General features: G+C 38.0%; 2 protein-coding genes across 4 annotated transcripts in view; one reads left to right on the forward strand and one right to left on the reverse strand.

The window, feature by feature from the left end:
* The window catches only part of LOC103473624 (protein FAM163B-like), a 26767-nt gene extending 8446 nt beyond the window's left edge, over window positions 1-18321 (reverse strand). Inside the window, exons 1-2 of one of the 2 annotated variants that reach the window (XM_008423996.2) lie at window positions 8225-8349; window positions 5437-5549 (exon numbers count right to left, since the gene is read on the reverse strand). The gene's annotated coding sequence lies outside the window, so the exon portion shown is untranslated. Of the gene's footprint in view, window positions 1-5436; window positions 5550-8224; window positions 8350-17308 lie in introns of those variants that run through there. The other variant, XM_008423995.2, reaches the window with a different exon arrangement.
* A 201-nt stretch (window positions 18322-18522) lies between these two features.
* Window positions 18523-24273, forward strand: part of dbh (dopamine beta-hydroxylase (dopamine beta-monooxygenase)) — a 16869-nt gene continuing 11118 nt past the window's right edge. For both annotated transcript variants that reach the window (XM_008423997.2, XM_008423998.2), the window contains exon 1: window positions 18523-23751. In XM_008423997.2, the coding sequence (XP_008422219.1) occupies window positions 23383-23751 (369 nt within the window). In that variant the 5' untranslated portion in view covers window positions 18523-23382. The remainder of the gene's footprint in view (window positions 23752-24273) is intronic.

A 24273-nucleotide genomic window follows, 5' to 3' on the forward strand; every position in this document is an offset into this window, starting at 1 on the left:
ATATATATGCACATCTATTTCCACTTTGGCAGAGCTAAACACAACCGTAGAAAATGATTTTGTAGGTTTGATTACTTTCAAATATCACTGAGGTTTTTTTTTTTTAATGTGAACATGCTCCTTTATTTCTCTAACTTCACAACTATTAGGCATCATCCAAGTTATTCAGAATGTTGTGAATACTGGTTCAGAATGCCACTGTAAACATTGGAATTGCATCTAATTAATAATGTAGCTATGGTAACTGATTTTTCTTTTTACCATTCACTAGATCTGCTGGTGATATTTTTGTTGCTTATCAGAGTTAGGTGGTTAGGTGGTCATGTATTTATTAGTGAGTGGGTTTGTGAGGATGGAATTTGGGGTTTAGACATTTTCACTTCAAGCTGTCCACTGGATCAGCCAAGACACACGTCCCAGAAATGTTTTGGAATGAACAGCATGCAATTATTAGCCTCAATATGAGATACAACTGATGTCCTCTTTCACTTCTTTGAAGAAAATGTTTCATAATCTGTTGCTTTTATTATATTCAAATGGAAGCTATGCTGTCCTGCGTGAAAAATATGCTTCTGTTGAACCTACTAAATAAAGATTTGGTGATGAAAATTTCACTTTTTAATCAACTGTGTACTTTATCACAAATTATTATTTTTTTTTTCAATCTTTATTGAACCTTTATAGGAGACTCTTTGCACACACCGAAGTAATTAAAATTTGTGACATCAGTTGTCTTTCACCTACTGCACTCCCCGCATATTCTAACCTCTGGAAATGATCTGCAAAAAGTAACTCTTTAAAATAAATGTACCTTTTATTGCAGTAGCATAATCTCACATTTTTCAACTCTATTATAATTCTCTGCAGTGTGTGTGATGGCAAGATGAACTTGGGTCTTCTGCCAGACTTGAATGTCACAGTTTTAGTTATTTAACATTTTAATTATTCAAGAGTCTTTCAGTTTGGACAAACTTAGATGACATTCTTGGAATAACCTCCGAATTAACAAAATCATCTATCTTCCTTACTTGAATGTTATGTGCTCTTGCCTTTCCCATATTGATATGTGACTAAGAAAAATGTGCTACTGTGCCACATCACATTTATACCCCAGAAACACAGAACATATTATTGATAATTAATTCAAAATTCCAGGTCAGTTAAGTAAAATATAATGAGGAAAAAAAATCAAGCCCAGCTTTATTTCAGGAGAGCTCAGAGTACCGATTATTAAGGCTGAAGTGACTTTCTGCAGAAAATATAAATATTACTGAGGCTGGATTTTTTTTTTAATTGGAGAAATTCTCTCAAATTAAAGGTTATATATTTTAAAATATTTTCAGTAGTACTGTATGAATAAAATACACATTTGTTATTTTAAAATATTCATACATTAGCTTTAGGGGATGCAATAGATGTGGAATTAAATTTATTTTATATAATTTTATATAATTTTTCATCAGATTTCGGTTCTCTCACTGTAGTGTTTGTGATTTTTATCAGTGAAAGATGAAGTTTACTTTTTTATTTGTAAAACTTTCCATATTTTCTGATTTTTTTTTTCTTACATTCAAGTAACTGCAGCAGATATTATGCAAACCAATGCAGCTACAAACTGATTTGGTTTCAATCTTTGGGTCGTTTTCACAACATGTCAGATAATGAGATGTGTCACTCCGTCTACACGTTCAATAACATGCTATTATGTCTGAAACTTGACAGATGTGGGCAGAGACCTTTTCTCTTTGTTGTATCTGGAAGTGTCACAGGACCACACCAACTCACTGCATTCTGGATAATTGCCTGAAACCAAAAATAGGCCAGCAGGCTTGTTGCTAAGTCATGACTCAATAGCAAAAGTCATTATGAGCAAGTAGGAACACAGCACTGAAGTACGGGCATATGCTGAAAAGACGAAACTTCACTGTGAGCAAGACAAATAAAAAGGGGAGAATTCTGTAAAAAAAAAAAAAAAAAAAACAATTGTAGAGATAACTTTTCTCCAGCTGCTCCAAACACGTCCCACCTCGAATTTGTTGGAGTGACTTCAAGTGAAAAGCATTTGCTATTCAGAGAACTATTCAATAGCCTTGAAGCAATGCTAACCTATACCGAACGTGTCAGTCGGTAACTGTCTTGAATTCTAAAACCGTTCTGCAGCGTGTCTCCTCAGAGATGGCCTGTAAAGTTTTAGAGGAACACGAAGCATATTGCTCATCTACAAACAAAACACCGCTGCTCTTCTCTCAAGCTGTGATACAGCTGGACTCTAATCCAGTCTGCAGGTCACTCAGCCAACCAAACAAGAAGGAACAGCTTGAGCAGCGTGTTTTGGCCTCAGAGGTTTGTAATTAAAAGATGCGTAGAACTTTGAGTCAGCGAAAGAAAGCAGGAGAGGAAGTTTTATCTCATTTTTGGAGCAAGTAAAGCATTAGTAAGAGCACCGCAGGCAGGAGTCGAAAGCATTCCTTTTGAGAAGCTGGTAAATTGAAAAAATAAGGAGCCATATGTTTCTTCTTAGGTAATAAAAATAATTAGCTACAGTGTGCAATACTTGTAAACATCAACATAAATGCAGACAGCAAGGCTAAGTGTTTGTTTTTTTTATGTTATCAAAAATCTTGTTAGCTCTGATAAGAGTGCCATAATGCCGAAACGTTTCCATTGATACTTGAGGAGGGTAAGATAATTTTCAGCATGCCATTTGTAAAATAAATGTAAATACATACAAACAAATGATTTTATTTTAATTTCTACTTCTCTCACTGTTTGGTTATGCTTTTAGGAATGTCTGTATGAGTTGTCATCAGAAGCAAACTTCTTGGATCTAGGAAATTCTAATATAATATATTCAGATATATCTTTTTCTTCATTTTCTGTTAAATACATCAAGCATTTTAAACACATACACTTGAGCCAAACTAAAATTACATAGGAAGTGGGATACAAAGTGTGGCCTAAGGGGTTAAAAAACTCCCTCAGAAAAACTAGACTATTAAATGAAAGCATCGTCCCAGTGTTAGAAATTGAATGTCACAAAGATTGATGCACTTCTAATTTGTATTTCTGCTCCACATCAGAAGATTTGGTCAGGATTAGGATCAAGCAAAATCAAATGCAAATCCTGAGTGGGGAGGACTTGTTCAGAAATCCAGAGGAACATACATGAGAGGGATCAAATGACATACGCATGGGTGTTGAGTGTGTGACTTTTATTGAGTTGTTTTTTGTTTTGGTTTTTTGCAGAGTTGAAGTCATTACCCTTATCCAAGCCAAACATTTTGATCAAAATCATGCTCCACTTATTTCATGGATTTAAAGTATTCATACTCTTTGGACATTTCAGAATAGAATTGGGATTTATTGGGGTTGAATGAAAAAAAAAAAAACTGCAAGTCACAATTTTTATGTATCTTTTTTTCCTCAACTTCACAATCATGTTGTGCTTTCGGTTGGTATAATAAACGAAATTACATTTCAAACAAATTATCCCATTAAGTTTATGGTTGTAACGTGGCAAAATGTGGAAAGGTTTTTGGAGTAAGTTCTGCCAACTGGATTGTCTAAATGAGAAAAGCAGAAGAACAAAATGTATGAGCCTATGTACAATTTGGTTAAATATGTAATTCTAGCTGCCTCTCATGCAGGCTATATACCTATGGTATCAAAAAGGTAAAAAAAAACAAAAAACTAAGCAAAACAACTTTGCAATCCTTTGCAAACAGAGACACAGACATTGCTTTAGTCACTGTAGAGGCTAGCCAGACAATCCGTTGGGACTCCATTAATCAGATCAGCGTGTGAGGGATGTGTTGTGAGAAGGTGGCAAACAGTGCTAATTGTTTGACCACACACACCCTGACACACAAGTCCTCCAGACTCCACTGTGAAATAGAGCCTCCGAAACCCGTCCACTCAGCTGCTTTTGCAGGGATTTGTCCACAGGAATGACAAGAGCTGGAAGCAGTAGAACGACGGCAGCGGGTAGACGCGCACACAAAAACACCCACAAACACCCACATGCTGTAATTTTAGTAGTAGCTAACATGCTCAGACAGTGAGCTTTAGAATAAATTTCCACACTTCGATGAAACATGGCAGAGATCACAGCAGAGGTCTTGCTCGGAATAATGGCTGTTGACAGGCTTTCAGTTCAGCGGTAGAGAAGTACACAGTAGGTGGTGGATTTGAGTCGCGCACAGCAGACAGTAACATGTCTCTGGAACAATGGGAAGAACTCGGTTGCAATGGTGGATGTCAAAGAATGAATTCGAACAACACAGATACACTAAATAGAGTACACAATGCCAAAGTGCATAGCCGTAGAGTGCTCTTTAGGGAATTCAGACTCTCTAACGGTTATTTTCAGTAACTTTAACTAGTCAGCCTGGGTCAGCTTCACTGCCAATATGAGAATCAGTGCAATGATGTCTGAATGATTGAATGGTCTCATTGCAGATGACACCTTTCCCTTTAATAAAAGGTGCAGTCAGGCCCACTACAAAGTAACTATAATTAAAAATTATCTAGTTATTCAACTTCCTCTCAGCAAGGGTGCCTAGATTAATACAGATTTAAAAGTATGTTTAGCAAAAAAAAAAAAAAAGTCAATCATCTCTTTTTGATATAACAATGCTTCTTGGAAATGGATTTCTAAATACCAGCAGCGGTTTTACTCTGGTTGTTTTCAGTTCAGTAGTGGGAAATTCCAAACATTCTTACATCGTTTTTTTTTGTGGAGTTCATTGATCGAACATTCCAGGAAATCAAGAAATGGTTACTTCTGCCTGAGAGGAAGAGGAGGACAGAAGAAGGACAAAACATCAGGGTAAGCTAGTTCGACCTGAAAAGCCTTGCAACATCCCTACATAAAACCACATTTTTGGACTGTGATTTGTGTGCAGTATGATGTTTTACATGCACACCTCTTTCCTTATGTTGATATTTTTTTGATAATAAACACCTTAACTCTCTCTTAGTAAAAACTGCAGGCTCATGCACTAAATGGATTATGCTAAGATATTTCTGCAATCAGATTCTTTTGGTAGCTCTCTGGAGCCTGAGACCACCTGTGGGTTTGTAGGTGCAGCAAAGATGAACAAAGGAAAGAACCTGCAGCTAAATGTCTTCTGTCACTTTTAACTTCTCTCTGACCACCATACTGGATTTCACGCTGGAATCCAGGAGTAAAAATCCATCAAGTAGCATTTGCCTAAAGTATCGTTAGCTTTTGCATCAGGTTACATCTGGTGTTTTCTGCTTTGAATTCGATGTTATTTTACATGCAATACTGATAGCAGAGCATGACTGCCTGCATTATTAACAATAATTTAAAGCAAAAGTGAATACTGTATCAACATTTATAAAATGACAAGGACATTTTGAAACTGGAGTACTTGGAAATTGCAAACTGGAACCTTTTGCTTCCTGACTGACCAAAAAGCTGCTGAACGTTAAGGCTTTCATCCGACTCTTCACAATCCTGGCTCTGACTTAACGGGTCCTCTACGGCCTGTTGACCACCAGAGTCACAATTTGTCCTGGAAATCCTGTCAGGACAAACACAAGTCGATCTGGAAGTAAGCTCAAAGCCGCTGTTGCTGCACTCTTTCATTTCTTTTCTACCATAGGTGTGTATACTGTTTTTCTGTTCTGTTGCTAGTAATAGATTTTAATCAGATTTTTTTTCCCCAAAGCGAATGTGTTTCACATGTTACTTCTGAACTACAGCTCAGAATAAATCTTAAAATCTTAAACGCAGGAAAGCAAGTTTTATTGCTCTTTAAACACATGGAATCTAGGTTAAGGTTTTCAAAAAAATAAAAAGCTTCTAAAGCTCTCCACAATTTCATCTTCTTTTCTCACAGACTAAAGTAAAGATTAATTTAAGAGGCTGAAAAAGTCATCCCTTAGCCTTCACATATTGCTTTTCTCTACATCACGATGTCTGGCTGCACCAACCATGACTGTATAACTTGACTCTCACTTTCTGACTCAGTCTGTCCTTGCATATTATTCCACCATCTTTCTGTGTCCCTGAACCCATCTCCAAGAATAATGACAACTCAGATGAAGACTGCCTGGGGGTAAGTCCTTTCTAGCCCATCCCTCTACTAAAACCAGCTTAACTCACTCCTCATGCTGACCTTGAATCAGGTGCGAGTGAGAAACGGACGAAAGGAGAATAATTTGGGGTTGTGGCTGAAGAACAAGACAGTAGCTATAAATGTGTTTCTATCCTCCACATGTGTCCCATTATTGCCCAGGAAACATTTCTGTAATTAGTGCTCCTCTGCAAATGATATATCATAAAAATGGCTCTTGGCTTGCATGAATATAGCACTGAAAGGAGACCTGAGGGTCTCTTCATTTAATTATACAGCTCACTAAATGTCCCTCATCCATCTGAACGACCTTACTGCTCTTCTTTACAAATTGCAGGCTGATTTAAGTCCAGTCTGCTGCTTTAACCTCAAATGTGCTGTGCATGGACTGAAGCAAGAAACCATGACTGCCCTTATTGGTGTCCGAAACATCCTATATTATGTGATAAATACATTTTCTGGCTTTTCGGTTTAGTCCCAATACACTTTCAGGAGCACAAAGAATGGAAATCACATAAAGCTCACCAGAAAAACAAAAATAATTGCTTTTTAAAGTTTTAGGATAAAAAATTTTAGAAAAATGTTTCAAATTTCTTGACAAAAAAATATTGATTTAAACAGTCTCATTAAAATATGTTTAAATTTAAATGTTAATTTATTTAGTCAATCCAGAGTAAAGTTTTAACAGTATGTCTGGACTTTGACTGGGACACACTTGATTTTGATCTGAACTTCCATTGTTGCTCTGGCTGTATGTTTAGCATTGTAAATGGTTTGGTCCAGGATGTGTGGGGTCTGCAGAGATGTTAACTAATCTTTTCCTGACCCTAATGCCAGGTGATTGTTTTTTCATGATGCCTGTTTTCACCAATGTTCTCTAACATTCCTCTGATACCATTCCAGAAGTGGTAATAATATATTAAATATATTTACTATTGTGGCGACATCTCAAGGAAATTGCCTGGATTTTAATTAGGGGTACAAGGGTGATTGGGGCTAAATACAAATGCATGCCTTAGATTTTTATATGAAAAACCTTTGACAAATATACATCCCTTACTTTCTACTTCACAATTATGAGCCACAATACTCTGACGTTTGTGATTATAATATGACAAAATGTGAAAATATTCAAGGTGTATGAAAAGTTGTACAGTATCCTCTGCAAAAAATATCCTATATTCACCAAATACTATGGATGCCTGAGCCAATTTGACCATGTTTAACAAGATATTGAAGCAAACAAGAGGTTTAAATTTAGGATACTTTACGAGTCACTCAACTCTTTCCATGTCTGTGTAGGTCTAGCACAGTTAAAGCATATTTGCTCAATTCTAGGACATCTGTGTGGCTCAAAACACTTTAAAAAATCTCCAGTTTCCTTTTTACATCAAATATATTGAGTTTTAAATAAATGATTGTCAGTCATGTTCTGTTATTCCAAATAATTAAAGAAAGAAAAAAAAAGCTTTCAGTTTTGAAATAATCTCAAAATAATTGCATGTAATCACATTTTGTCAGTCTGATGCTGCACTTCCTGTTCCTCCCCTCTGCTTCACAAAGCTCTACCCTCTGCTGTGCAAATAACACCATTGGTCTGAGGACGACAGGCTATAATCTTGGCACCACCAGGGGCTGCAGTGTGGTCTGAGATATTTCAGTACTTTCAGTATCACAGAGAACTGAGGGTAGTCGCTGTTCTGCTGACTGACAGCATGCTTGTACTTTTGATTCATGAAGACAAAGTTCAGGATATTTTTAGTCTCATATTTTTGCCCACAAGCTCAAAGGGACTGACTTTAAACCTATTTAGGGAAATGGCACAAAAACCAAAGCCTCTTAGTCAAGAATCCTTCCATCCATTGTTTAAACCCGCTTATCCGTGCGGGGTTGAGGTAAAACTGGATCTCTAGCAGTGATTAGGACAGAGGTGGGGTACACTCAAAAAGGTTGCCTGAAAAATTGTTGGGAGTTTTTGTCTCCCTTAACGTCCAACTCATTGTCTATGCTAACTAAACGAACCTGGTTCCTTAATCAGCCTTGCTTCTCTCTGTTCTAAAAGCCAACATGTCAGTTTACATTCTTTTAGCTACTTTAAACTTATGAATTGACAAACTTACTTCAATTTCATGTTTTCTTGTCTTTCCCATTTGAAAGACTGGCAGCTGTCAGATCATTCACAAACCCAGGGAAACCCAATGATGGAATAACTTTAGGTACATTAAAGATTTAAAGGGATGCTTCAGTTACATGTATACTACATTTTTCTTTTTTGGGGGGGTGTTGTCATGACCATGATTTTCTAAAAGAAATAAACAACAGAAAATACTCTGGATTAGGATTCTTACCAGACAATTTAATCCACTTAAAATTAACTGCTCTGGAAATGTCTTGGTTATTGTCACAGCAATTGTTTAGCTTCTACATCTTCCAGATCAATGTTATGACTCTAAGTGCTCCCACATGTGCAGTGACTGTGCAGCCCTGTACAACTCACACCGTGTGGATAACTTAAGTTTTCTTTCTTAATCAAAGAGCAGGACAATCCTGCTAGCGATAGGTCCAAGCTGCAAATGTCACATTGAGGAACTTCAAGGACACAGATTTCTCCAGTTAACAATGTAAATCTAGATTGGTCATTACTAAGTAGTAGGGTACAAAATATAAGATCTTTAAAACAATAAAATCCGATTAAAATATTATAGCCAGTGCTGTTTTCTGATGTCTTACAGACCTCCTCCTGGTTAACAAGCCAAATCTGCTCCTTATGAGAAATTCAGAGAATGAACTTCAAGCCGTATCATTTATAGCTGCTACATGGAAACAAAGTGTACAAATGTTGAAAGCTGACTAAACAAATCATGTTTTTGACACTTGCAATAGAACAGTTGTAAATAGATACCATCTTTCACTCGCACTGCTCAGGCTTAATCAGTACCTTCCACTAATTGCAACTCTTTACTATTCGTTTGTAAGGCAACACGCTGCTAAATTCAATTTGAGTCACTATGTCAACAAAGCACTTGCTGTTTTCAGGAAAGAATTTTTGCATTTTACGCCCCACAGGTCATTTCAAATTCGGTCACATACTGTAAACCGTTTGCTGTGGTCTATGAAAATATGCATGTTGAAAAGATGTCAACTTTTCAAACAAAAGTTTGTAGTGAACAGTAAGAGCACACCCACATCTGTCAGTGCTGGCTTTGTCTCGCAAGTGTGGGTGAAACAAGTACTATGATATGAAAATCTATTTTTTTCTAGCATTGTCAGACTTGTGAGCCGATGTGAAGCTGAAATAATGTGCAGTCCAATATTTTTTCAAGACTTTTTTGGAAAGCTGAAATAAGTTTCCTGAACTGCCCAAATGAGATTTCCATGGCAATTTCAACTAAATGGAGCAAATTATGTTCAATCTTTTAATATAAAAGGAACATATCTGCTCAGCTAGTTGTTTCTAATTCGGGAGAAGGCTGGAAATGAGGCAGGATGATTTTGCAGTTTCACACACTGGTTCTCTTTTCCTTGAGGACATGCAACGTGATCACAATGCCCTCATAATGGATGTATCGTTTGATATTTCATCTAAATGTATGTATGTACCAAAATGACAGCATGTAAGGGGAATCTGCATGCACATACCTGCACATCTGCAAGAAAAAAATGCAGTGAAACTAGAAGTAGTATACTGAAGGCCAAGACACATCACTAGTAAATCCCCCATCAGTGAATGAAAAGATGTACAATGTGAATAAAAAGAACAAATTTAGAAAATATCTATTAAAATGATCTGTTTTAATATTTTTATTTTAGCTCAGATTGCATCACAAATCCTCTGTAGCGTTGTTTTGGGCTGGCTTTTCTTTTCTGTGGTCTAACATGACAAAACTCCAGCTCCCATTTGATAAAGGTAAAGATCCTGTCAAGCTGTTCCTTATGTTGTTACCTGTTTGTCAAAAAGTGTGTAGAAAAGAGGCTTGAAACATGAAGAAATTATGCAGCACTTGGTAAAACATTCGGTCATATCACATATAAGCACGTTTATCTTTTGGAATCGTGTAAAATTAGAGGCATATTGGAATGAAAGATGCGGAATCTACAGGATACTATGTAAGGATGAAGTAAGGTAATTTTCTTTGATTTTCTTTACTTAATAATTATTTGAACATTTCTAAAAATTTAGTGCCCCCTAGTTGTCAAATATTTAGGGGAATTAATTAATTAATTTAAAAAAAGGTAAAATGATAAATGGCCTTTATTTGTGTAGCTCTTTATCAAGTCCAAGGCCTCCAAAGCTCTTCACACAACACACTGATTGTAGCAAGCTACATTGTCGCCACAGCTGCCCTGGTGCAGTCTGACAGAACTGAGGCTGCAATGCACCGGTGCTACCAGGGCCTCTGACCAACAACAGAAGGCATGACAGGTGAAGTGTCTTGCTCAAAGACACAACAACTGAGGCAAATGGAACAAAGGGTTTCAACTGGCTACCCACTGATTAGACTATGCAGATGCTCTGTCTGTACTGATAAAGTTTCAACTCAATTCTGGGTGCTGAAAAGTCAGAACAGCTCCTTAGTAGCACTGACATACATTCTAATTAATTCAGTAAATAAATATTTGGCCACTTGAGGAAGGTCATGGAACTAAGATTGGATTATAAGGAAAAATACACAAAAGAAAATGCTTTGTAAGACAGGGGACTGTCGAAAGCAGCACTTTAGAAACATGACCAGGCTTTCTTTCCACAAAATAGATGTAATTCCTTTGCATTTAGACACATGTACAATGTTTCTGTTTGTGCAAACATGTACAACCCCTGGCAAAAAGTATGGAATCACCAGTCTTGGATGAGCACTCATTCAGACATTTCATGCAGTAAAACAAACTCAGATCAAAAACATGATACAATAATAAGGTTATTCCAAAGTGCAACTTGTTGGCTTTCAGGAATACTCAAAGAAATGAAGAGAAAACATTATGGAAGTCAGTGAATGATACTTTTATTGACCAAACACAGGGAAATAAATATGGAGTCACTCAATTCTGATGAAAAAAGTGTGTAATCATGAAAACACATAAACAAAAGACCATTCAAAATACATCACTAGTATTTAGTTGCACCACCTTTAGCTTTTATAACGGCTTTCAGTCTCTGAGGCACGGACTGGATGAGTGACAGACAGTATTCTGCATCAATTTGGTGCCAACCTTCTTTGATAGCAGTTGCCAGATCAGCTTTGCAGGTTCTTGTGGACCATTTTTTTCAATCTCTACCACAGGTTTTCAATTGTGTTGAGATATGGACTATTTGCAGGCCATGACATCGACTGAATGTGTCTTTCTCCAAAGAATGCCTTCACTGTTTATTTCATCATCTCCAAACCTCTGTTCAATTGAAGGGATGAGAAAACTGACCAAAATGTCAATGTAAACTTGTGCATTGATAGAAGAATTAACCACATTCATCTCCCCAGTGCCTTTGCCTGACATGCAGCCCCATATCATCAAAGACTGTGGAAATTTGGTTGTTTTCTTCAGGCAGGTATCTTCATAAATCTCACTGGAACGGCACCAAATAAAAGTTCCAGCATCATCACCTTGTCCAATGCAGATTCTTGACTCATCACTGAAGATGACTTTCATCCACAGTCCATAATTGCCTCTCCTTAGCCCATTGGAGTCTTGTTCTTTTATGTTTAGGTGCCAATGCTGGTTTTTGTTTATCTTTCCTGTATTGAAATCCCATATCCTTTAGGCGATTTCTTACGGTTCAGTCACATACATTGACTCCAGCTTCCTCCCATTTATGCTTCATCTGTTTAGTTGTAATTTTTCGGTTTTCAAGACAAATGGCCTTAAGTTGTTTGTCTTGACACTTTTATGTCTTTCTTGGTCTACTAGTACGCTTGGCTTTAACATGCTGTTTGTATTTGGTCCATATCTTGGATACAGCTGCCTGTGAACAGCCCACATCTTTAGCAACCATGCTTGAAGGGTTACCTTCTTCAGGAAGTTTCACAAACCTCTCTTTTGTTTTAAGGGACATTTCTCTTGTTGGAGCCCTGGTTCTCGCCACTCCACTTTGTCCAGCAGCCCTCCAAGGCGTCATGACTGCAGGTGTTTTTAACTGAAGACTAATGGGCACATCTCACCTGGGGCAGGTGTCCATTTAGGGAAAGGAAATAGACTGGGTGTGTCCTTTTTTTCTACCTCCACTTTTTTCATCAGAATTGAGTGCTCCATATTTATTTCCCTGTGTTTGGTCAATAAATGTATCATTCGCTGACTTCCACAATGTTTTCTCTTCATTTCTTTGAGTATTCCTGAAAGCCAACAAGTTGCACTTTGGAATTACCTTATTATTGTATCATGTTTTTGATCTGAGTTTGTTTTACTGCATGAAATGTCTGAATGAGTGCTCATCCAAGACTGGTGATTCCATACTTTTTGCCAGGGGTTGTATACAAAATTGAATAAGATGTGAAAATCAGTTTCTAAAAAGTTACTTAATTCTACACAGTTTGTTAAGATTTAAATTGAATTTAAAATGCTGTTTCAAGGCATCATCCAGTCATAGTGAATTAATTTGCTAAATCCAAAATTCACATAAAGCCAGAATGTGACTTGGTCAGAATATGCATTTGACATTGTTTATGTTTGCAAAAAGCAGACATAGTTTCCTATTAACCTGTGCATGCATGCAGCCGCCGCATGCTCCAACCCTGAGATAAAACAGGATGCCTATTTGTCTGTGATCAAGAATAGCCGATGCACTATTCATATTACAAAACATTAAACCAGCAAAAAGAAAAGTAAGAAACTTTAAAAGAAAAACAAAGATAAATTAGCAGAACTGATATGGAACATGTTGGGGAAAATAAATAGAATCAGAAGATAAAAATGTATGGAGAAAATGTAAAAATAGAAATGTTTTGGGAGTGTTTTTAAAATCTGCTGATTGCTCGGCTATTACCACTAATGGTCAGCGCTCCAGAGGCGGCATGAGCAACAGTATGAGCTGATCTTCAGTTTCTATGACTACAGTTCTATTACCGACTGACATTTTGCCATTACAGTTTCAGTTTGTGAGTGGGTGGTTTATGCTTTTAAAGTAGTTTTATTTGCACCAACTTTCCCCAGCTTGCTCTAAGCCGATAAATAAAAAAGATTCATACGCAAACAGCGTAGAGGGACAAAAATGAATCATGAGCTAAACTGAGAAGTTTATGAATTACAGTTTTTTTTTTAACGAGGACCACCTGGGCATCTGGGTATTTTGTTCTGTATTTTATTCTAATTACATCTGTCTCCAAAAAGGGACCATGCTGACATTTGCAACTTTTATGTTTCAGATTAAAAGCTATAAACTGTGGGCTCTGTTGATAAGCCTTGGAAAAAATGATTTGGACCATGAAATTAATAATGAGAATACCCCTGGGCTTTTTCAAAATGAATGCGGTGTAATTTAATTAAAAGAGTAAACTTAGCCCGAGTAACATATTATCTCACTTTAGTATTTATTATGTAATATGCACATATGTGCACAAAGAAGGAGTATAAAGATAAACCATGCACATTAGTCTTGTGATTTCAGTTAATATTTGTTGGCAGGTTTCAGAGGGTTATGGGATGTCTTCAAAACAAAGCTCTGGTTTCAGTCGATTTCAATTTCACATCATAATGTAATATGGCTACAAATTGGAATATGCATTTATAATATAATAACCTTCGTAAAATCGATGCACCCATATTTAGTTATTTTTTGATTATGTGAAATTTTACATGCTGCAAATGTTGGAATGTGTAAAAAAAAGGTTTTGATGAATTATTATATTAAGGCTTTAAGATTTCATCCTGACAACATTTAGTAAGACTAGAACATTTATAGCAAATGGTTATTTTTTAAAATCAAAATTGTATTTTTACTCAAATTTAACAAAATAACTAAGATAACTGAATAAATGACAGCAGATGAGCACAGCAAAGATGCAATGGAAGAGACTCAAAAGGGATGCAGGGAAGCAGCCTGTTTTTCCACGCCCTCTGACCGAATGCTCTCCATCCCCACCTCCCTTTGGAGTGAACATCAGATTTTTTTCTTTTTTTTTTTTTTTTTTACAATCACTCAGTGGGATGAGGTCAGGCGACCAATAGATTCTCTGCACAGACATGCTCGTGTGCTGGTCACTTCTGGGGGTCTGAGCACATCCATCTGTGCACAAGTGATGAGTGAGCACGTCATGGTGTAGCTGCAAGGGGGGAAAAGCATGGTGCTGAGGGGGTGGAGTGAAGAGATGGGTGGTGGTGAAGGGGAAGGGGAAGAGGAGGAGGAGAGGGTGGCGACTGTTTAACATGATCAGTGAGCAGGCATGTTCCCTTCCCCCCAGTTTCAATCTTTCCTCTCCACTCTCCCAACGAGGAGTACCAAGAGTGCGTTTTTAACCCAGTTAGGTTAAAATAATTACAAAAATCTGAATATGTTACCCACTAATTGAATTTTTCTTAGCACTTTTAAACCATTCCTTATTCTCCTCCACATCCCATCCTGATGTTTTCTCATCACCCATCTGTCCTGGAAATGTGTTTTTCCTCCTTCTGTTGTCCTTCAGCTTCCCTCTTTCCCTCTTCTCATTTTTTCTGTCCTGGTAAACAGACTGGAAGCTGGTAGAACAGCAGGTAGATGCACCACATCTTCAAGTCAGGTTCCAAGGAAAAATCAAGACTGTCTATAACAGAAATATGTATGAATGCGTAAGAGAGAGATATATTTATCTCCCAAGAGGCCTGGGGTGACCTGGGGGTCATTGAGAGAGTCACCATGGGAACACAAACCCCTCCTTGCCTTGCATAGTTCTTTGGTCATCTAATCCATACATTCATGCATTGTAGAGCAGTAGAATTTCACCAATATAATAATGAAAAACATGTTATGATTCATCGACCTTTCATTCTACAGAAAAACTTCAAATGATGCATCATCAAATTAAAGACTGTAAAGCCAAAAGCACATCAACAAGGTAGTGGTGAGCCATTGTATTTGATAAGCACTTTCATTACCACAGATCGAAAGTATTTTTCTAAAGTGATTTGAGCTCTGAGAACTTAAATCATGGTTAATATTTTCTCAGGCAGTGATAGCAGGCCGAGGGGTCAAGGCTGGCTACGATATGCCTCTAATATAGGCTAAAAATGAATAGAGGTGGATTTCCTGTCGGTTTTACTTTCAAGTATAACCTTAAAAAAACTTAAATAGTTAAAATAGTTGACAATGTGGTAACACATAATCAGAGCAAAAATGAACGATAATTATGCTCCCTTATGGATATACATCTTTAAAGTCAACTGTTTGTTCATGCTGATAAATTCAAAGTAAAAATTCTGCGATATTCATGCTGCACCAGTAATCGGTGACGTCAAAGTCAATGCATGAACGTTTCTCGTCAGAGCCCCAGCTGGTTGCAGCAGACAGCTGCTCATGCCGAGCCAAGTTCTGCTGGAGGTTTCTTCCTCTGAAGGGAGAGTTCTCCTCTCCACTTACGCTACATGCACACTCAGTGACGGACGGCTGCAAAGTTAAAGTGCAGTGGAATTGACTGTGTCCTGTCACTGCACGCTGGTTCTGGGAGAGATTGCTCCAAAGTCAGTGACTTGATGGAATCGTCTGGGCTTCCTTAGACAGAAAACCTTTCACCAGTAGAAATAATCATCTAAACTCGAACGCTGTTAAAATGTATGTAACTTATTTTGAGCTTAAATCGGTGCTATATAAATAAATTCAATTGGATTGAATGGAAACAGAGTCAGGACAAGGTAAAGGAGGTATACAAAGACAAAAACAGCTGCATCATTGTTGTGGTTTCTATCTCTGAAAGCGATCATGAGTCTGAGAAAACTGGGCTTATTTTATCTTTAATCTCTGGATTTCTTTCATTTTTACTATTTTACCTTGCTGATATTCAGCAAGGACTCTCTTTGCATGTAGATGTGAGGTGCATATGAAGCACAAATTATTAGTTTTGGAAAATATTGTTAAGGGTACAGATTATATCAATGCCCTCAGTAAAATTAATATTTAAAATACCATATTACAATGATTGCAATATCCTTTTAATTGCTGTCACATGGATCATAAACTGTCACATAAGCCATAAGAAGAACACATGTGAGGAGTGCCACTGTGCATCACTTCAGTTGAAGGCCATCACATACTTCAGTGCATTCTGCTGACGGGTGTTGAAGCTGAACAGCTTACTGAACCTCAGCAGCAGCTTATTTTCGCATAACACCACACGCCGTCCCTGTTGTTTAAATGTTATTGTTAAAAAAATGGCCTATTTTACTTTTAAAGCATAGATGTTTTATAATTTGACTTTTGTAACTTCCTCTAACAGGTAGCTGTACTGCAGCACAAATGCTAGCCTGTGTATAATTATAAACAGCATCAAAGGATTTTATTTCAGTGGTTCCGTTTTTCTTTCTGTTGATTTTGTTGACTTAAGATTGTGAAAAGTACTTTGCTTCTGCTTTATTTTTTAAGTGTGAAGTTTAGATTGAGTGGCTTTTATCCCACCATCACCACAAGAGGAGACAGAACCAAAGAAAAATATTCGTTTGAATTTTAGAAATATCTTCAAGTGTAAACTGCATCTCAGCCTTTAGAAATTTACTTGTTGGCTGACATATCATCTGGTCAGTCACTGCTCGATGTATCAAAATGTTTCCAATACACTCAGTAGGTGATGGATTGCATCCTGTACAAACCCCCTCCCTCTAACCCTGTGCTGTGATTTCACCAACATTTACAGAACCGTTTCTCTTTCTTTCTCTCTTTTTTTTTTGAGCAACATTAATGCTTCTTGAGATGCATTCTCGCCCCGCCTGACTAAAAATACCTTCAGTTGAACAATTTGGATTGCAACCGTTCCTAACAGTTGGTGACAGAAGTTCTGGCTCACAAGCCATGCGGTTTTGTCAGCGTGTGGCGTGCCTGGCCAGGCAGCAAGTGCTTCATGGAGAGTGCAGAAACCTGTCTCTTGCCTTTATGCTCACTCTCCCATCTGTTTATATCTTTAGTTTGGGCCTATATATTCACTGGCATTGCTCATGATTTCATAAGAGCCTTTGAAAACACTCAAAAAGACAAGTAAGTGGCTCTATCCATGGTGCTGAACTCTCCATCTACCTATCTATGCATGCATGGTTACCTTCAGAGATAAGATGAATTCTTTGGGTCACATCCAGGGCAGTTTTCGCTCCTAGTTGACTTCAGTTATTCAAAAAATAAAATAAAATCTGAGCAGTGGCCAAAAAAAAAAAAAAATCTATTTCAAGAATAGAGAGAAAATACAAAATCTTTGTCTTTGCTTATGAAAGAGTTACAACTTTGTACTGGAAGCAAGCATAACCCCCAACTGGGCCCAATCCTCTTTGACTGTCCTTCATTAATACGAAAAAATCCAGACAAAAGATGCAAAGGTCCAGGCTTATTTCCTTAATCTTTTTCCAGTAGACCAGCTTCCTTCACACTCTCTTCAGATGAAAATCTTTTTTTTCTTCTTCTTAAGCTCAATTCCAGACAAGAGTATAGAAAAAAAAAGATAGCAACAAAATCAAAAAGGTTTCAAACGTAAAAAATATATATATAAAAAAATTCAAAAATAAAAGCGAATCGGTTTCCGGTGGTAACGATGTTTTATCTGACAGATGTGCTCAGCAGCGCACAAGTCCATCAACCGCTCGGCTGGAGTTGTTGAAACAGTGCAGACTGATCTGCAGAAAAATATAACACTCCTACGCAAACATCCTCATGATCAGCAGCACCAGTAGCCTGGGCAACATGTGCGCTGGAGAAACAGCATGGGTGACGGGGGGGAATTTCGCCATTTCTTCCCCTACGACCACTTTCGAGCAGCGTCCTAGAAGGTCGAGGTCAGATTTTTGTAGTAGCGTCGCTCCAGGTCGCGCCTCTAGCCCGGCTTAGATCCCTTTCTCCTTTTCTTTTCCTTCTCTGGATCTCCTCCGGCTTCCTTCTCAGTGTTTTATCCTCTTACCGCATGTGCGCTATCCGGCTTTTTTTTTTCTTTCTTTCTTTCTTTCTGTTAAGCTTTTGTTGTGGAAAAGCAAACGCCTGCAACTGGATAGTTCTCCGAGAATAACGGCGTCTGTTTATGCACGGTTGATGTTATTTCCGCGTTGGCCAATTAATTGCCGAATCTTGCAGAGTGACGTCCGATTCTGCGTAGAGACGAGAGAGAGGAAAAAAAAGCTGCGCTTTAAATCCAGGGGAGGTTGGCCACAGTGCCTGAACGGAAAGTCAGTGTAGTAAATGCAGCCAGTAGTGCTTACAGTCGGGCTGAGGCTACAGTGACGTGAAAAAAAAATACATCCATACCTCTTGGAACTTTTTCACGATTGCAAACAGACACTTTAATTATTGTATTTTATTGCGATTTTATGTCATAGACCAACTGGAAATTAAAGGAAATTGAAATCTTTTTTTTTTTTTTGTTTATTCATATAGGGATAAAAGAAATGTCACGTGTATTTTGTGATTCCTTTAAAATCGCCTTGTTAGGAACAGCGAAAAGCGTTATTAAATGCCATGCTGAATTTTAATTTATGTAAACTTTTGTGGAGCAATGCATACCTGCAATTATGCAATAGGGACCATGACACTCCAAATCTTTGTTCTCCCAACAGGATTAGTTTTTTTTTCTTTGTGACCATAATCAATGACTTTAGGACAGCCAAATCCATATTAATAATTAAAAGAATTACACATGACCACAGAGCGTTCAGCCAAGTCACAATGACAAACTGGCCTTTTCATCTGGAACAAAACCTTAATCAAGCTCCTTTAGGGAGATGGACACATTGTCCCTTGAAGGATCATTTTTCTCCCTGTGTACCTTCTTCTGTCACTTGTCCTTTTGCTCCCTTTGCCTCCTGACTCTGAGGTCCAGTTTCATCTCTTTGTGCCCAATATTACCCCATGGTTATCTCGCTGCTGAAATCTGTTCCACCCCTTCTTTTTCAGCCACTCTTTCCTAAAACCTCTTTACTCATCTTTTTTTTCTAATTATCCAATCCAACTTACAACTGCTAGGGTCTCATATCCAGATCAGGCTCGGGGCAGTTTGAGGCACTGCTGGGGGCAGTGGTGTGAGTTTTTATTGCATTCATTATTCAGACTGAAAGAAGTGGAGATTAGAGCACTTTGAGAGTGTGCAGTGTTGAAATATTTATATTAGCAGAGAATGAGATGGTTGGATTGGCTGTGTGTGTGCGTGTGTGTGTGTGAGTGTGTGTGAGTGAGGGTAGGGTGAATTCTGCTTTTATGTGTTTTTATGCTTTTCATGGACTTCCACAAATGCAACGAGGAAACAGGGTGATGTGAGCTAGAGAGGCGGTCTGATCACTATAAAATAACACACTTTATTGCCATTTTTGTTGGGGAAAAAATGAACTTGGGGGTGTTTTACATTGTCCTGTCTGCAAAAGGTACCTCCAATTTTAGTAAAATAAATAAATAAATTACATAATTAAACCAAAACTGGACCGTGACACAGTGTGGCAAAACTGGGTCACTGCTATCAGAGAGGCATCGACAGAGGGAATCAGGGACGCAGGGCACAGCTCTGATCGTTTCAAGCCATTCCTACTTTCCTCATATCCTCTTCCATCACGCTGAACACACAATCTTATTATAACCTCTGTCGCCAACATCATCAACAAAATGGACCAACAAGAGCACAGCATAATGATATTTGATGTTATCATGACAAACCATGACCTATGCACATATATTGGTCAATCTATTCTTCAGAACTCAATATACACATATAGTTCGGACAAAACTTTACATAAACTCATTATCTATATGAGTTTCACATTATCTTAGGGATTTTAAATATTTATTTTAAATGATCTTTCAACTGAGTTTTCTTCCCTCACAATGCCAACAAGCACTTTTGCAGTGAAGCTTTTTAAACCGAGAACTGGTGCATGGTGGTGGCAGTATCATGCTGCAGGGCTGTCTTCTTTTTGAGTCTGTTTCAGGAAAGCTAATAATTTAGATAAACTCTAATTCTGTTCAGAAGATCGATGGCCAAAACAAGCATGGGTGGAGGCGCAAGTTAAGGTGAAACTGAAATTGAAATCAGCACAGTCTGTTGAAGCTTAGATACAGTTGAGCTTCGCTTTCTCTGTTTAGAGTTTTAAATGTTCTGCCAGGATTATGCAAGAAGCTGACTAATGGGCACGAGCATGTGGTCGAGGCGCAACTTCCTAGGCAGACATTTAACAAAATACGAGAGGGGGTGCATGTACATATGAAAGTTAAAATATAGATTTGGAGATGAGTCACATAGGATGTGATGATATACATCTTCATTTGGACACTAGCTGTTGGAGGATTGAGAGGAGGAGCATCAGCATGTGGGCAACTTAAGACCAGATGGAGCTCAGAAAAAGAAAGAACATGAATATAAGTGAAGAATAAAGGAGGGAAGAAGAGGGAGATAGCTGGGTGCAGTGAGATAGAAGAGGAGTAGAAGGAGACTACTGATGAAATGATGCCCCGTAGGGAGAAAAAGAGGGCTGGGTCAAATGAACATGATAAACTGAGATTGATTGGTGAACCGGGTGCGAGTAGAATATTGGATAATTAGAGCCGTGGCTGGGATGTGGCCCTGCTCCCCAGCCTACACCATCATGTTAATTTAATTTAAAATCTAGGCCCTGTGTGGATTGGAGAAAATGTTCGGCACATTCAACTTTACGCATTCAATTCTTACGTGAATTTACAACAACGAGCTAACTCAAACAGAAGGATGGCTCAGACCAATCATTAAACTCCTAAGAGTAATAGCTCATTTCATCCGACATCCCTGCCCCCACACCTCGTCTCCTCAATTCACAGCTGACTTTACAGCGTCTCAGCTCTGTTTGCTGACGCATCAGTAGTGGCACCAGAAAGACAAGTGTGCCTGTAAGAGAAGAAGAGAAGGCAGACAGTGAAAGAAAGACACCCCGGCGGAGAACCGTGTGACGGGAGAGAAGCATCAGAAGTGTGACTGAATGAAGGAGAAGAACGAAATCATTATTGTCAAGCATGTAGAGACAAAGAGAAGATCACTGAGCCTCATATGAGAGCTGTTCTCAGAACATACGGGGCTTTGTTTGCGCCCGAGGGGACGTGACGTTTTTATTACATTAACCACCACAATGACAGGATTTCTCTTATCCTGTCTGTTTTATTGTTCTGATCCAAAGCTTTTCCTCTTTGATTCCCTTCTGGATAAAAAGCAAAAACTCAATAGTCTGACGTCCTATAAAAGGTTTTTCTTTGTTTTTTTTTTTTCCATTTCATTCAGAGTTGGCAGTCACTCTGCAGCAGTTTCACTAGAGCTTTACCTGCAATTGAAGGAATTTTGAGATCTATTGAATCCTCTCCAATGAAAAAGAGATGTTCGAAATCATCACTACGTTTTTCTATTGTTTTCTAGAGTATGAATACTCAAGTAATCAATACATTTCTGATTTAATGTTTGAATTTGGGATTTGTGGCAATAAGTTGTGATTTGTTATAAATGGTAAAAATGGTTTTGAGGTAAACACTTATGCTATTGCTGCAGGGTGAGTCCATACTTAACACATTTGGGAACAAAAAAGATTCTGTTTGCTAAAATCATCATCTAATGGTGTCCGAAGTTTTGATTTTGTGTCACATCCAAATGTAATTCAAGATTGTTGTAAATTTGGCAAATTTGATTGATAATTTTCAAGAGTTTTAATTCAAGATTTTCACTGACGCATCTGAACTTGGAAAACATTGGGAACATCAAAAACATTCATTATTTACTGGCGATTTAACTTCTTCCTTTCATTTAAAATTAATAGTAACTGGGATTGGATTGAAAACATCTAGTGACTTTTTGCTTTGGACACCAACAATATAATAAAACTTACATTTTTTTTGAAGAAGTAATTACCCCATATTCTATTCTTGTTGCTGAAAAAAAATCATTTGCATATCAGCAACATATAAATCCATTAATACCATAAAATTGGAAACCGCAATGATTTTCTCTGACAGAGTCAAACATGACAGAGTCAGATCCCTGTTGTGCTTCAGATCTGCAAGGATTTACAGATCCAGTTTCTAAAAAAAAAATCATACTGCATTTTTTCATCAAAATATATGTCTAATATTTGAGAATCCTTACATGTTTAGTTGTTCAAAAGGTAATGAATAAATTAAAATCACAATACGATAATGTTTCTGCTATTTTAAGTGAGAAATAAATATTTTTCTGCTGTAGATCACACATTATGGAAAAACAACTCATGAAAACAAGTAAATGCATAAATCCTTATCTTAATTCATGATGTATTTTTCTACTGTAGCAAACTTTTTTCACTGAACACCCTTCTCACAGTGACTTTACTAGCCTATTAGATCACATCGCTTCTCCTTTTGAAAACCTGTATTGACAGTTAGATTAGGTCTTCTGTAGCCTCAGGTATAGGTTAAGGAGGACCTAATGCCTTAATGCCTTGTTTACACATCGCCCAAGCTCCCACTGCCCCCGAAATGTTGTTTGAATCAATGGGGGTGGGGAGGCAGCCTCTAGTGTTGGTAGAATATATAGAAAACATTTACATGTAGAAAAAAAAATCATTTTGGTGATTTGCTTACCAAAGGAGAACAGAAAGAACAATAAACTTAAGTTAGTCCAATTTGATGGTCATTGATAATGCCCATGGCTGGATTTGGATCAATTAGGGTCTAGCAGACGTGCAGAATCATGACCGACCCCCAGGGCTTAAAGAACACAATTCGATTTTCCTCAATAAATGTAATACCATTAGGCTGGATAAAAACAAGCAACTCACAAGGGAGGAGTCTTTCATAAAGCAAAGAGGTGGATGAGGTTGGAAGAGACCTAGCGGTTGCTCAGAGGAAAGAGGACACCAACAGAGGATCTCCCCAGATAAATGGAAAAGAAGTGCAGATGCTTCACAGAAGGTCAAACTTTGTCTAATATTACAGACGGAGAGGACAGAACACAGGAAGAAAGCAGGTCTGTTATGTCACACGAGGCCTGAAATCAAACAAGACAAATGCGAGTGTGTTAGTCTGGAAGATCACATCATTTTTACAGCAAGACTGGAGAAAAAGTTCCCTCGCAGTTTGTTTTTCGACTTAAACTTCAGTTCAACCTCGGCAAGAGAAGTAAGGAAAAGAAAGACAACTTGAAAGGATCTGTCCGCCAGCATGAGGATCTTCAGCAAAGACGTCCGCCTTCAGGACTTCACCATTATGTATTTCACTGGCCTGGCTGCCTTGATGGTCATCCTAGTGGCTTCGTATCAGGCGCCCTCCAACGCCGTTGACGTGTCCAGCCTAAAGCCGAGCCCTTCCAGTTCTCTGCCACTTCTCCCCATGCCTTTCCGGATGCCTCTGGACCCACTTGGAAACCTGCAGCTGGCCTGGAACATCAGCTATGCCACCCAGGAGGTCTACATACAGCTGAGGGTTGCAGAGCTCAGACACGGGGTGGTCCTGGGGATGTCGGACCGCGGTGAACTCACCAACGCAGACCTGGTGGTGCTGTGGGACAATGGAACAAGGAGCTACTTTGGGGTAAGCAAAATTGATCCTGGTCTATGGTCTATGTTTTGAATTACTTTTTATTTTTTATTTTTTGCAGGGATTTTATAAAGAATCTTAAGGAGAAGGGATTTCCTACATTTTCTTGTCTCTCCATGATTGTAGGGGTGTGGGATAGGCATTTTTGCACAAGCAGCCTGGGGAAGAGTTTTGCTGCATGATCACAGAGTCGCTAAAGATGTTATCAAGCCTTCCTAATTGGAAATCAGTCAAACTGCACTAATAGCTGCAGCTCTACTGGGAATCATTAGCAGATATTTGCATATCAAAGCCAAATCACATTAATTAAGATGTGCGAAATGCCGTTTTTTTTTTTTTTTTCATTACACCTCACACAGTTTTTAAGAAATCTGAATGAAATTTCAACTGGAAATTTGTTGGTATTATTTTGTTTCTGATTAGGTCTCTCTACCTAATCAGTGTCTGCAAGGAAACATCAACAAAGCAAATGGAAAAAAATCAGTGTGGACATCTGATTAATGAGAATATTATATA

This window comes from Poecilia reticulata, linkage group LG12 (genome assembly GCF_000633615.1).
Source record: "Poecilia reticulata strain Guanapo linkage group LG12, Guppy_female_1.0+MT, whole genome shotgun sequence".
NCBI lineage: Eukaryota > Metazoa > Chordata > Actinopteri > Cyprinodontiformes > Poeciliidae > Poecilia > Poecilia reticulata.